This window comes from Typopeltis vanoorti, chromosome 12 (genome assembly GCF_054136105.1).
Source record: "Typopeltis vanoorti isolate ZY-2024b chromosome 12, IOZ_Tvanoo_1.0, whole genome shotgun sequence".
Classification (NCBI taxonomy): Eukaryota; Metazoa; Arthropoda; class Arachnida; order Uropygi; family Thelyphonidae; genus Typopeltis; species Typopeltis vanoorti.
In genome coordinates this window covers 50576706-50591271 of record NC_143560.1, presented here as the reverse complement: position 1 = coordinate 50591271, position 14566 = coordinate 50576706, and the positions used below count along the sequence as shown (strand labels likewise).

General features: G+C 34.1%; 1 protein-coding gene across 4 annotated transcripts in view; it reads left to right on the top strand.

Annotated features, from left to right (window-relative positions):
• Positions 1-14566, top strand: part of LOC150100781 (GRB10-interacting GYF protein 2-like) — a 525021-nt gene that overhangs the window by 161571 nt on the left and 348884 nt on the right. For all 4 annotated transcript variants that reach the window (XM_090401532.1, XM_090401529.1, XM_090401530.1 and 1 more), the window contains exon 11: positions 4100-4564. In XM_090401532.1, coding sequence (XP_090257658.1) covers positions 4100-4564 — 465 coding nt within the window. The remainder of the gene's footprint in view (positions 1-4099; positions 4565-14566) is intronic.

Here is a 14566-nt window from a genome sequence, read left to right as displayed (position 1 = left end):
CAAAGAATAATTATTAGAAAGGGGGATGGTAAATCCCTTTATGTTTTAATAGCCGGGTACAAAACTCGGATCGAAATCTATAGAGTTTCATGCCGAAAAAAAACTATCGGCAGGCCCAAGTATAAATGATCACTTGGGTAGTACAACACCAGGGCAGCATTAACATGTTCGCTGGTAAAATAGCCTTTCGGCTTATTAAATTAGTAAAGAATAATTATTTTTCTTTCTGGTGATTTGTTCAGTTAAAATTTCTAAATTATGTACAACAAAAATTTACAAAATTGTCAAAATTTTCCTAAATTATACACAGCGTTTGTCAAGTTATCTGTTTAATATCGTATTTTTTACAGTTTCCCAATTTTTAAAGTAAGACAGTAATAAAGATATTCTGAGTGGTTCAAACTTTAAGGCTGCTGGAGCAGGTCTGTGTATTAGTAGTAACAACAGTATGTAGACTGAGTTTGTTGTTTCATTCATTCTGTTAATATGCATATAGATTGATGGATGGATACTTTGGCAGGATAATTACAAAATTTGTAGTTTTGGATATTAAAATTTGTTTTTCAAATTTGTATGAAATAATATACTATTATGATTATGTAATATACTTAAGATTAGTGATAACTGGGAATGTTGTTATTGTTCTGATTATCAGTTATTTCATGTTGTTATCGGATAACCTCTGTAAATACCATTCTGTTAATAATCTTGATTTTCCCTGTACGTTGTTAGTAATTTCATCATCAAATTCCTGCCATATATCCTCAAGGGGTGTTCAGGATATGATAGTACTAGATGAAAAATTTACATCATTACTAACTTCCTATCTACAATTTTCCTCCAAATCAGTCTGTTACTTGTCAAGACTCCAACATTATCAGATCTTATATTTCTATCGTCTAAGGCACATTGTATTGTATCAATCCACCTATATCTTGGTCTTCCTCTGGGTCGTTTTCCTGCCAACCTGGCAGAGAACACTTGTTTTGCTAATCTTTTCTCGCCCATTCTGTTTAAGTGACCATACCACCTGAGATTAGCTCTGCTAATGCATTCCTGAATGCTGACAATATCAAGTTGTTTCCTAATATCCTCGTTTTTAATATGATATTGCCATTGATGCAATCTGTTCACGCCTATAATCTTTCTCAGGACTCTCATATCTGCTGTCTCTAGTCTTTGGTCAAGTGTTTTACTTCTCACCCAGCTCTCAGATCCATAAGTTAAAATTGGTTTGAACTATGTCTTGTATTCAGCTAATTTAGTGTTCCGACTAATTTCTCTCTTATTCCATATGAATTTATTCAATTGACTTCCTACCATACCGGCTTTGTTGCCTATTTCCATATTTAATTTACCATCTTCTCTAAAAATCGTGCCCAAGTAGCTGAAATGCTTTACTTGTTCCACAGGTTCTCCGTTCACAATGCAGTTGACATTTTCAACGATTCTGCATATTTTCATTGTCTTTGTCTTTTTACTGCTGACCTTCATACTATACCTATTACAACAGTTATTCAATTTAGTCAGGGAATCTTGCAGACTTGTAGCAGATTTATTTAGAAGTATAACATCATCCGCATAAACCAAAGAGCCGACATTAACATCTCCAATTTTGATATGTTTAATACCACTTTCCTACATAATGTGATCCATATAGATAATGAATAACAGAGGGGATAATGTACATCGTTGTCTCACACCAGATTTAACACAAAACCAGCTTCCTGTACTTCTTTTAATTCTAACTGCTGACTTACAACTGAAATAAAGACTAAGTATTGCTTGATATAATGCCCCATTGACACCATATAACTTTAGCGTATTGAATAGCTTCTCTCTTAGCACATTATCATATGCCTTTTCCAGATCGACAAAACTTAAAATATAGATCTTTGTTATATTCCCATGCTTTCTCGACTATTTGTCGTAAAGTGAAGATCTGATCGTGACAGCCTCTATTTGACCTGAATCCAGCTTGTTCTTCACCAAGCTTTTCTTCCACAATTCTTCTCAACCGTTTCTCAAATATACTTGCATATATCTTACCAGGAACACTCAATAGGGATATACCTCTGTAATTCTCACATTCAGTTTTATTTCCCTTTTTATGTATGGTTACTATGAGAGCTCTACTCCAATCATCAGGAATTTTCCCCTCTGTTCCAGGCCTTCTGAACTATACAGTGCAGTCACTGTAAAACTTTTATACCACCATACTTCAGCATTTCTGGTTGAATATCATCTACTCCTGCTGCTTTTCTACATTTCAAGCCTTTGATGGCTTTTTCTACTTCAAGTATGGATATGTATTCCTGGCTGCATGCCTGGTCAGTGTTTTTTACCACTGTGCTGTCATCACTGCTTGTTTCATTTAGCAATTTTTCGAAGTAATTACTCCATACTTTGAGGATATCTTTTTCTCCCGTTTTCATGTCACCTTTATCATCTCTAACTCCTTTTACAGCACTCTTTCCTCCATTTCTAAGCTTCTTCAACAACCTCCATAATATTTTGCCACCTTCTTTATATTTATTTTCTATGTTCTTGCCAAAGTCCTCCAATGACTTTTGTTTAGCTAGTTTTACAAAGTGTTTAGCTTTTTTACATTTGTCTCTGTATTCTCTAAGAGCACCAGCTGATTTATTTGCCAGGAACTTTTAATATGCTTTCTTCTTTTCCTTCACTGCCTCTTTAACTTCCTTTGTCCACCATGGAGTTCTGATTTTTCTTCCTTGCAGACAACCTCACCACATGCCTCTCTGGCTGAATCAATCAGGGTTTTCTTCAAGGCTTGCCACTGAATCTCCAAGGTTTGGTTCCTGTTCTCAAACTCTTTCATTTTTTCATCAATAATCTTTGTGTATTTTAGTCTACAGTTCATATCTGAGAGCTGTTCAACTTTTATTCGCTATAAAACTTTCTTACATGTTCTTTTTTTCAATATGAAATTCAATTTTATCCTGCTCAAGACTAAATAGTGATCACTTCCAATTTCAAATCCTCTGTACACTGTGGTGTCCTGCACCAGGGAGAAAACATCACTATCAACAATAACACAGTCTGTGAGACTTTTCTTATTCCTTGCCTCTTCTCTCCATGTGAATTTGTGCACATTTTTATGTTGGAACATGGTGTTAGTAATAACCAGTACATGTCCTGAGCAGAAATCCAACAGATATTTGCCATTATTATTAGCTTTGCTCTTTTCTCCACATTTTCCCAATATATTTTTGTATGTCTGACAATCGTTTCATACTCTGCTATTTAGATCCCCAACAAGAACCAACTTTTCTTTTTTCAATATGTCAGATGCTTTCTCTAAAGCATTAAAAAAATTCCTCCACTTCTACCTTAGCAGAACCTTCTTTGGAAACCATAGGCACAAATAAGTCTCATTGTCCAGTTCCACATTCTGATATTTGCCCACATCACTCTACTTGAGACTGACTGCCATTCAAGAAGATTAGCCTCGTATTTAGTGTTGAATACTGTGGCTACTCCTTCTTTTCCTTGATTGTCATTGCCTGCATATAACATTTTGTATATATTGCTCAAAACGATCTCACCAGTTTTTGTCTTTTTTGTTTCAGTCTCCCCTATTATGTCGATCTGGTACTGATCTAATTCCCCAGCTAGGTTGATTTCTTTGCCATTCAGTCTTCTTATGTTGATAGTACCGATCTTTAACTCTGATGTTGAGTTGGGGTATGTTTTCAGATTTTTTCCAGTAGCTGACTTTTCGCTGTTCACCCTGGTTCCCTGGCGAAAACAACGGGGGCCTTGTTTAACCGAGTGACACCCCAGCCAGCATGAAATTTGTCATGTTGTACCATTGTATTTGTTTATTTATAGTCTGATTTTTGACATCTTACAGTGGGAAAGTTAGAGAATAGCTTTCATCATTCATTTCATATATTATGCTCTCATTTAAAAATGATAGCATAAAGCAACTTAAATTTAATGTAATTATTTTATTATTTAATTTAATTTAATTTTTTGAAAATATAAAAATATTTTCTTCATCCTTTTAAAACATTTTATTTAATGATCTTGCTGATGTTATAATTATACATTGTTATTTTCAATTTTGATATAGATTAAACAGAAAGAAGTGAGTGAAAATAAACCTAGTCGAAATATTTCAAGGCAAATTTCTCAGAGTAAAGTGACTTCTGTTTCATTACATGAAAAGGATGTTACTCTAAGAAAACTGGACACACCAGTTGAAAGCCAGTGTGATACTAGTAGTGTACATAAGCATGTAGAAACAACACATACTGCCTTAGAAGACAAAGATACGAATTGTCATGATATTGGTGCTAGTGTAAATGAACATACTGTGGATCTCCCATTACAACAACAGCAACACCATCAGCAACAACAACTTCATCATCATCATCATCATGTGATTATTACATCTCAACAAAGTTCCAAATGTGCTGAAAGGACTAAAGTTAGAGAAGCAGGAGATGCAGCAGGGGCTTCCAGTCCACCTGAAGATGATGCATTTGCACATCTCAAAAAGGCAACAGAAAATATGATGGCAGAATGGACGGCAGAGGTATTTATTTACTAATTTCATTATCTTTACTGTAATTGTTATTTTTTAAAAAAAAGAAAGAAAATGTATTCTTTTTTTTCCTTATTTTTTTCTTATATGAAATACAATGGTCATATATGGAAGATGTCTTTGTTGTTCCCCACTATCAGCATCTCGTTTCTGCAGGGTATGGACAGACATATGGCTGTTGCCATTTATTGACACATTTACCGGTGTAGCAGTGGCAAGGAAAAATTTCATATAAAAAATGAAATAAGTTGCACACCATTGGTTTAATTATTTGGATAATTCATTTATAGATAATAGAGATCAATTAATCACATTGTTAAAAATAAGATACAGACAGTTGCAAAACATTTAGATATAGGTGTCCAAGTTTATCCACTTATAAAGAGACATTTGTCTTTGAGCAAATTAGAGGCATTATAGTCATAACTATATATACTTTTCGTTGAATAGAAAAGTTTTTGAAGGTTTTTCCCCTTAGTTATACTGATAAAGGATTAAACTAAGAATATTATTTATTGGTATCTTTCATTACAGCAAAATTCCAAAACCCCATTACAGCAATTGGTGTTTTATTAACAATGACAAGAATACACTTATTAATGGTATACTGTTAATATGAATTAGAGTACGTTCCTGTTATCTCTCTTAATTGCATTTAGTTCGATTGCTTGCGTGTGGTTGATTTTTAATTAATTATTATTTCCCTGTATAATTCGCCTACCAAATCTAAGCTGATCTCATTATTATGTATCCTAATTTGTTGTAAATCATGTTGTATCACTTACTTACTACTGTACCACTTGTGTTTGGATACGAAATAATAATAATTGCATTTAGTCTTTTTTTATTCCTTTAATAAAAAAATTTGTGAATAATGAAAAAAAAATTGCTATAGCAAAACTGAATACTACAGTATATATATCATAATCTGTTCCAAAATCACTCATTGAAATCAGATTCATTGTATTTATTTTTTAACTTGTGTTAAAGGGCATAACAAAAAAACAGTCAATTTGCCAAAAAAACAATATTGGTGACTGATCTTTTTCTATCAGTACTCCTTACATAGGAGAAGCTCTACTTATGTTTTCAGTAATTAGCTGTTGGAGATCAACAAAACCTTATAATGCTTTTACTTATGATAAGAGGAAACTGTATACCAAATTAGGTATTTTAAAATTTGCTGTGCTTAAAACTGGCCACTCAGAATACAGTTCAGTTTTTGAGTGGTGCTGTGAATTTGTACCAAGGAAATGAAACTGGAAATTTATACTTCTAAAATGGAAGCATATATACATAATACATGCATCACAAAATGATTTTAATGGGTGTCAGAATGAAATATTTTGGTTCTTACCATTTAGATAAAGTCTACAAAAGTTTGGTTTGAGCCTATAGTTTTAGAATGGAGGTTCTTACTTTTTAGATAAAATCTGCAAGTGTTGCATTAGCAGCCTTACTATATGACTTAAGTTTATTTAGAAGTTATAGATCAGATTCTTTAGTCACAGCTCAAGTCTTTTTAGATAAAATCAACAAGAATTTAGTTTTCCCCCAGAGAAGACAAAAAAACCCTTTAATGCTTTAAATTATGAGAGGTAAATGCATACCAAATTTGCAAGTTCTTCCATTTGTATTCTTCATCAGCCTTCAGACAGGTAGACATGCTCTCTAAAATACTATTTTATTATTTGTTATCACAGTATTATTAGTACTATGCAGAAATCTCCATGCAGTCTAAACGTTATTTAAAAAAAAATTTTTTTTTAAGATGATATTATTATGTGACACTTCCAAGGGCACCTACTCTACAACTCTCTGTCTCCACCACTCAATCCACCAACTACAGTGAACTGCATCATCTACACCAATGCCATCTACTGGCCACCACCACTGCTAGTATTTTCACAGATAATCACAAACATCCATGCCCATGGCAGGATTCAAATCCACAGCCTTTTGGCTGGAGAGCAGATACTCTAGCCACTCAGCCAACCAAGCTGGGTTATGCAAATAATAAAAGTCCAGTGAATCTTAATCTGGCCCCACCTTCATTAATTTCCTTTGCAGCTCAGTCAAGTATTACATTTCAACATTTTTTTAATCTTGTAAAAAAAATTTCTTCTCACACTGAAGTTCAAAACTGTGTTTTATTTTATTAATTTAACCTGCATATGTATATTGTTTAGTTGTGATAGTAACTTCTCTCTCTCTCTCTCTAGAAGATATTTTCCACAGTCATGGTCAACATAAGGTGACTAACGAAGTGCTTTCATTTTTTTGTAGGCCTACTATTGATGGATTTTTAGAAGTGAAATATAGCATCACAATGCCTGTCAATTCTTAATTTCTGTAAGTTGTTAACTTAAAAAAATCAAGCAAGGCAAAACCAGAAGAGACAAATAACAAAACAGATAATAAGAACAAGCTTTGGAGTGATACTATTTAAAGTTATTCAGAAAGCATAATTTACCTGGTTTGGACATGTTCACAGGATGCAGAAGGAGAGATATTAAAAGAAAGCCTGGCTAGTGCAAAGAGTGGGAGGGAGGAGAAAATTTAAAGAAAGATGTATATAGAATTGAGCATTCAAAATACGCACATATAAACACCCAGAGAGAGAGAGAGAGCAGAAGGTGTGTTAGCCATGATCAGAAGTGGTATGTTCTTTGTTTTACCTATACACAGTAGAAGAGATCAAATGCTTAACTTTGAATAATAAAAGTATCTTTTGAGAATAGTAAAATTCAAGTATAGAATATATGCTAATTTATCATCAATTTCAATAATTGTGAAATCTTGAAAATATAACAACTGCTTATGTTTTATGGATCTGTAAAAAGTAATACCAAAAGAAAAGCTGTTTAGAACATTATATGTGGTCATAATACAGAGCAATACATAATCTATATTTAAGTTGTAAGTCAGCATTTAGAATTGAAGCAAGTACAAAACATGGCTTCATGTAAAATTAGGTGTAAGACAAGGATACATACCATCTTCATTCTTATTCATCATCTGTATTAATTACATTGTGAAAGTGGCATTAAACCTGATATCAGAATCAGATATATCAAAATGAGCTCTTTGCTTTAGGCAGATGTACTTCTTAACAAATCCATTGTAAATCTCCAGGATTCCTTAACTGAGTTGAATAATAACTAAGAAATTTGTCATGAAAATTGCAATAAAAAAAAATCTCAACTGTGCAACTAGGTAGGAGCGTGGAAATCTTGAACCACATTCTCAATGGAGAACCTGTAGAACAAAAAAAATTTCAGCTATTTAAGCAGTATTTAGTGAAGATTGCAAATTAAATATGGATATAAGCAAGCTGGATGGAAGTGGTCTTTCCTATTGTGGATTTTTAAATCAAGTGGCCTATTTGGATCTCATACCATTGCTTTGTCAGTCTTCCAGTTCTTTTTCTATTCATTTTATATCTGTATAGCCACATAGGCTATGTGGTTAGTCTAGTGGCTATGCGCTTCATAACCATATGCTTGGGGAAGAAGTGTCCTGGGTTCAATTACAGTTAACGACGTGAGGAGGCTTAAGGATCTTTCTCAGCCATTGCCAAGTTAGCTGGTCTTGGACATGGACAGCAGGGTTTTATTCCCAAGTTTATCTGAGATTTTTCATCCTGCAAGCAGGCAAACTGGCCTCTTGAACACACAGGCTACAGTCATAAGATATAGTACTTAATCCCTCATTAGGAGGGCTCAAACAGTCCTGAGGGGTGGTTGAGGAATGGGGGGAACCCCACATGAATGAAATAAATAAAATGTATATTATTTTTGGCAGTCTGCTATTGTCCATTCAGTTTAAATGTTCTTTCCATACAGTTGAAGTCATATGAATAAACTTATATGGAATAAGAGAGAAATTAGCCAAAACACTAAACTAGCAGTGTAAAACAATGTTCAAACCAATATTAACTTATCAGACAGTTGGGAAGATGTAATATGATCACCCACAAATATGAGAGCTCTGAGAAAAATTAGAGTGAACAGATGGATGAGTGGCAGAATCGCATTAAAAATGAAAATATTACAGAGAAACTTGACATTGTTATTATCCAAGAATATGTGAGCAGAGCTTAATCTGAGATGGTATGATTACTTTTAAGAATGGGAGAAAATAGGTTAGCAAAACAGATGTTTGATGCCACGATTGCAAGAAAAGACCCAGATAAGAGGTAGATTGATGCAACCAGAAGTGCCCCAAAAGACAGAAATATAAGATCTGGCAACATAGGAGTGCTGACACATGACAGACTAATTTGAAGGAAAATTTGTGGACAAAAGATTAGTAGTATTATGAAGTAAATTGTGTAGTACTGTCATGGTAACCTGAGAGTTTCTGAGAACAAAAATTCAATCTCCATAGAGTTCATCTAGTTCACCTTCATTTAAATAAACTCTTATAAAAATTTCTGATATCACGTTAAGGATTCAATTCAAGATTTTTCCAACAACCGTTTTGTGTTGCTCTTCAAACTTCAGTATGTGGGGCCACCTCCACATACTGCAGTGGGATGTTTGTGTGTGTGTGTGTGTGTGTCTGAATTTCTCCAAACTTGCTGGTCAGGAAACAACTAATACCACAAGAGCGATAGATTTTGTAGGTTATTTTAATGATTAAGCATAGTGATATTTTTGGAGAGGGAGGAGGGAGAATTGTTTGTGAGAGTGGCCAGTAGCTTAGCTAAATGTCTAGCTAGTTTGTATGTGGGACTATTTATATTATCCACAATAGGGCATAGGAGTGTACCTTGTTTGTGAATTTTTGGTGCTTCATATATCCTGAGTGTTTTAATGTGGAAGGGCTTGAGTTTGTTTACTGTTTCTTTAGGCTAGGAAGTGACATTTTTCAGTAATTTATGCACCTTATTCTTTTGTGAGTTGGTGGGATCTCGATCTATAATTTTGTATGTTGACTGATCTTGTAGAAGTGTGTACATTTGTTTTCATATTCTGTTGTATCCATCACCACAGTTGCATTCCCTTTGTCTGCTTTGGTTATGATAATGTGGTTGTTATTATGTTGCTCTTTTAGAGCAATTCCCTGTTCAACAGACGCCATTATTTTGGCTTTTGGAACTTCTGGAAGAAAACTAAAGTATTGCACAGAAGCTTTTACAAGTCAGAGAGATTGTTCTTAAAATCAACAGAAGCCTTGAAACATACTCTGAACCGCAACTGGTATGGTGTATAAATGTGCCTAATATTTGGGAGACAGTCATCTTAAGACATAACTAATACCTGTTATCTTTCACGTTTTTTTTTAATATAACGGGCGCTTAATTAGGACTTAAGTCTTTGTGTTGTAGCTGCAATTGTTCTAACTAGTCCCATTGTTATTACACCAGATCATTGTTGTCTCGTGCACTGTGACAAACTGTATTTTGTGCTCTGAAGATGGTGGTTAGAATACCTGCGAAATATCAGCAATAAGTTGATAAATTACTTATTTACTTATCAGTCTGTGTTCTAATATATACCGTTCAAAATTAATCAACATGTTTGACGAACACATAAGCCTTTCTACATGCTTCAAGTCTTCATTTGAAAGATAGACATTGGTGTTGCATTGCTTTTGTGGTCTACCATTTCATACAATCTTAATAGAAAATATATACCAGCCATAAAAGCTATGGTGTGGGGGTGGGGGTCTACTGTAGTTTTATGTTAAATGTGAAATTCATTATTATCCTGTATAAAACTAAATGGTAATATCTTCCATTTGTTCATATCTTGACTCTAAAACATGGTTTTTTATCTTTCTTTCTTACATTTATTTCCTACTTTGGTGCTTTTGCTTTTTGTCAGCTGCCTTCTCTGACTTGAAAAATTTCTCTATTCCTTCCTTGGTAGAAGTTTGTGGGACCATAGGCACAAATAAGTCTCATTGTGCAATTTCCCATTTTGATATTTTCCCTACATATCTCCTTGATACTGCCTGCCATTCAAGATTCTCTTTGTGGTTATAGCTACTTTGTCCATTCTCTGATCATCATTGACCATATATAACATCTTGTAGTTGTAGAAGAATAAAGAGAAGTATGTAGACATAATTGGTGTCGACAAAAAAAAACAGACACCAATTATGTCTACATACTTCTCTAATTCTTCTGCCATTTCCGCTTGCTCTCTGTTTACTTGATGGTGCATATGGATCCTTCCTTTTCTGGTTATATGTAGTTGTTTGATGGCATGTTTTTTATAATTATGGTTTCCTTTTATAAAATTGCAGTCCTTATGACCAGGCCTTTTTTCTTGTTCATATATTCACTCATTGTCTAAATAGACCTGTGTCTGGTAGAAAGTTCTTGAAGCTAAATATTTTTTAGTTGATATTTGATATTTTCCCTACATATCTCCTTGATACTGCCTGCCATTCATTTGATAGAATACATTAGTATTCTATCAAATGTCCTTCCTTCTGACTAGGCTTAATTTTGTCTTTGATCTTTGGGCACTGTTTTTCAGGCAGTTTTCTATCTGATTTTCTGTTCTTCATTAGCATTTTAGTTACCGTCTATTTAAAAAAAAATTGATAATTGATAATATATGTATATTACCTTGATTACTTTAATGGATCCATGATTTCAGTCAGGATTTCTCCATGGCTGTTGGTCGTAGTCCAGCTATTCCTGTCTTGAGCCTTTCTTCTCCAATTTCTTCCAACTGTCTGGATCATTGGGTCTTCCCACCTCAAGGCTGGTCTTCCAGGTTTCTTTTCGGTATCTCTTGGATACCAGTTTGTTACTCTGACTATCCATCTGTTGTGTCTCATTCTGGCAAGATGTCCTGCCCATCTACTTTTGCTGTTCTAGATTGCTTTTATGACATCTTTGAATCCAGACTTCTTACTGATTTTTGTGTGTGTTACATGGTCTATTTTATTTATATTGCACTTTCTTCTTTCTATTGCATTTTGAGTTATTAAGTTTTGTTCTTCTTTTAAAGTTGCGTTCCATGTTTCACTGCCATAAGTTAATACTGGTAGGATGTGACTATTGAAAAGTGGGCTCTTTTTTCTATATTTATGTTTTGGTTGGTAATTTTTATTTTATTTTGTTGAAGGCCATCCAAGCAGTTGTTTTTCTCCTTGCTATTTCATTTGATATGTCATTATTCATTTTTATGGACTGTCCGAGGTAGATGTAACCTTCAGCTTTTCAATGGTGTGGGATTATAGAGTGATTTGTATAATCTTTACAGTATTAGATTTTCATCCATCTTGTTTTATCTGGATGTATTTCCAATCCAATTTTTTGGCAGTTTTGGCTTATGTTATTCAGCATTGATTTTAAGAGTTTTGAGGGAGTGAGATATTAATACCACATCGTCGGCGAATAATAAAATATTTAACATTTCGCCATCATTGTTTATTTCACCTTTCATGTCAGTTTTTCGAATGATGCTGTCCAGAGTAGATGTGAAGAGATTAGGTGATAAGACATCATCCTAACATACTCCTCTAGTTAAGTTAATTTTAATTGGGTAATTGAAAAGAGTGATATTTGTTGTGCCTTCTTTATAAATATCTTTTATGAGCTGGATATATGCTATTTCTACTCCTTGTTCTATTAAAGCTTGGAATACTATGTTATGTTCAACAGTGTTGAATGCCTTTTTAAAATCTAAAAAAACAAAGGGATATCTGGTGTTCTCTGCATCTTTCTGTTAGTTGAGTAACATTTTGAATGTGGTCTATTGTCAAAGCTTTTTTTGAAACCAGCCTGTTCTTTGCAGCTGTTTTCAATGATGGAGGTCTGTATTCTGTTTAGAATGACTAGCGAATATTTTATATGTATGTGATAACAGACAGATGGGTCTGTAATTACTGATGTCTTCTTTATTACCTTTTTTATGCAGTATTATATGGTCTTTGATGTTTTCCATTGAGTAGGTGCTTTCCTTAATTGCATATATCTAGTAAATCTTTCTGCTGGAGCTTTAAAGAGTACTTGTCCATCCATTTTTAATTCATCAGATTTTATACCGTCAATTCCTGGTGATTGGTCAGTTTTCATATGGTGGATAGCCAATTTTACTTCTTCAGGTAGGACAGATAATATTTCAAAATTTTTCAGTAGTGGAACTGTGACTACTTATTTAGATGAGTAAAGGTTCTCATAAAACGATTTTATTATTTTTTTCCATTTCATCTCTGTTTGTGTTCCTGCTTCCTTGATTGTCTATGAAGGCTGATGGTAGTGGTTGCTTTAGACGTTTTACTTTTTTTTAGTCTACTGCAGAGCCTAGCTGATTCTGCCAATTTTGTCATTCTATATATTACAGTCATCTTTGATATTCTGTTTCAGTTATTTATAGATAATTTTATATTTTAAATGGCCTTTTCCTGTATCTTTCAGTTTTCTTCTTTTCTTCAATTGTTCTGTCATTCTCTCTGATAGGCATTCCCTGGTCTTAGGATGAAGTTCAAAGGAGGCTCTTCTTTGCAATTCAGTAAATGATTATTAAATTTGTTAATTCTTCATCGATGTCATTTTTTAATTTCCAATCAGTTTCTTCCACATTTTTTCTAAATTCTTCTGAATTTATCTGTTTTGAGCATTTTCTATGTATGTTGAGGGTGGCTCTTATTGGATGGTGGTCTGAATGAATATCACAGTAGGTTTTACCAGTGACTTCAACATGTTTTACTATTCTTTTGCAATTTGTTACAATGAAATCAATTTCATTTCTTGTCTCTCCATTTGGGGATTGCCAAGTCCATCTTTTCCAGTTCTCTTTATAAAAAAACTATTCATAATGTAAAGCCTTTTTGCTTCAACAAATTCTTCCCGAGTTCACCTTGTTCATTTCTTTCCCCCTTCCCCCATGGTTCAATGTATTTTTCTTCAGTAGATCCTGTACTGATGTTTGCATTGAAATCCCTACACACCATAGTGTGTTGTTTTCTTCTGTAATGTTTCTCGTAGGTGTTCATAGAAGTTTTCTATTTTTGTCAGCTGTTTAATAGGTGCATAGACTGTTATTTTTATTGTTACTGATTTTCCTATTTTTAATTTTAGTGTTCCTAGTCATTCAGAATGGATTGTGCAAGAAATAATATTATTAGTTAGCTTTTTGTTTATGATGAAGCCAATTCCTCCAACCCTTGCAGCGTTATCCGAAGCTCCCAGGAATATTTGGTTGCCGTTGTTCCATTTTGCTGTTAATTCAGAGCTTTTTCGGGTTTCACAAATAGCAAGGACATCAAACTTTACATTTTGCGGTACTTGAAACAGGAAATCAATATGGGAATCTGAAGATTGAGTTTGATGTTTTAACCTCCCTGCTGGCTGAGGTGGATGAAATAGTGAGACCAGATTGCACTTCTTATCCATGTTATTCAATGGGTGTTACAGAATTGTGACGTCATGGCTGATTGGGGGATTAATAGGATTGAAAGAACCAATAAATAGGGTCATATTTCCAAATGGTGGTCTGCAAGATTCTTAGCATCCCCCGCTCTTGCAGATTCCTCACCACCACTACCACCTTGGTGGGATTACAAAGAGCCATGCAGGACTGGGGACCTTTTTCTTATAGATGTGTATAGGATTTGTTTTTATTTATTAATTTTTTTTTGTTTCCAAAAGACCATCCCTTATATTTGTACTTTTAAAAAGGTTCATTTGACTGACTTGCTACATTTTGAGTTACTGTTTTTAATAGAGGGAAGAGACATTAAAACAAACATGACTTACCCCAGTACACAACCAGCCAGGGTTGAACATGCACATACTTCTTTGATAGAGCATGGGAGACCATTGTATGGAGACTCGTTAGTACGAGGTGTGTTAGTAGAGGATTTGACAAAATCGTACCAACCTGGTGCGACCATAAAGGACGTAACTGCATCTATTAGAGAGCAAAAGGAAAGTGAAAGAAAAGATTGTTGTGGCAGGTACGAATGATTTGAAAGGAGATAAAATGGAAATGATAGAAGACCTGAATGAATTGTTTGAGGTAGCAA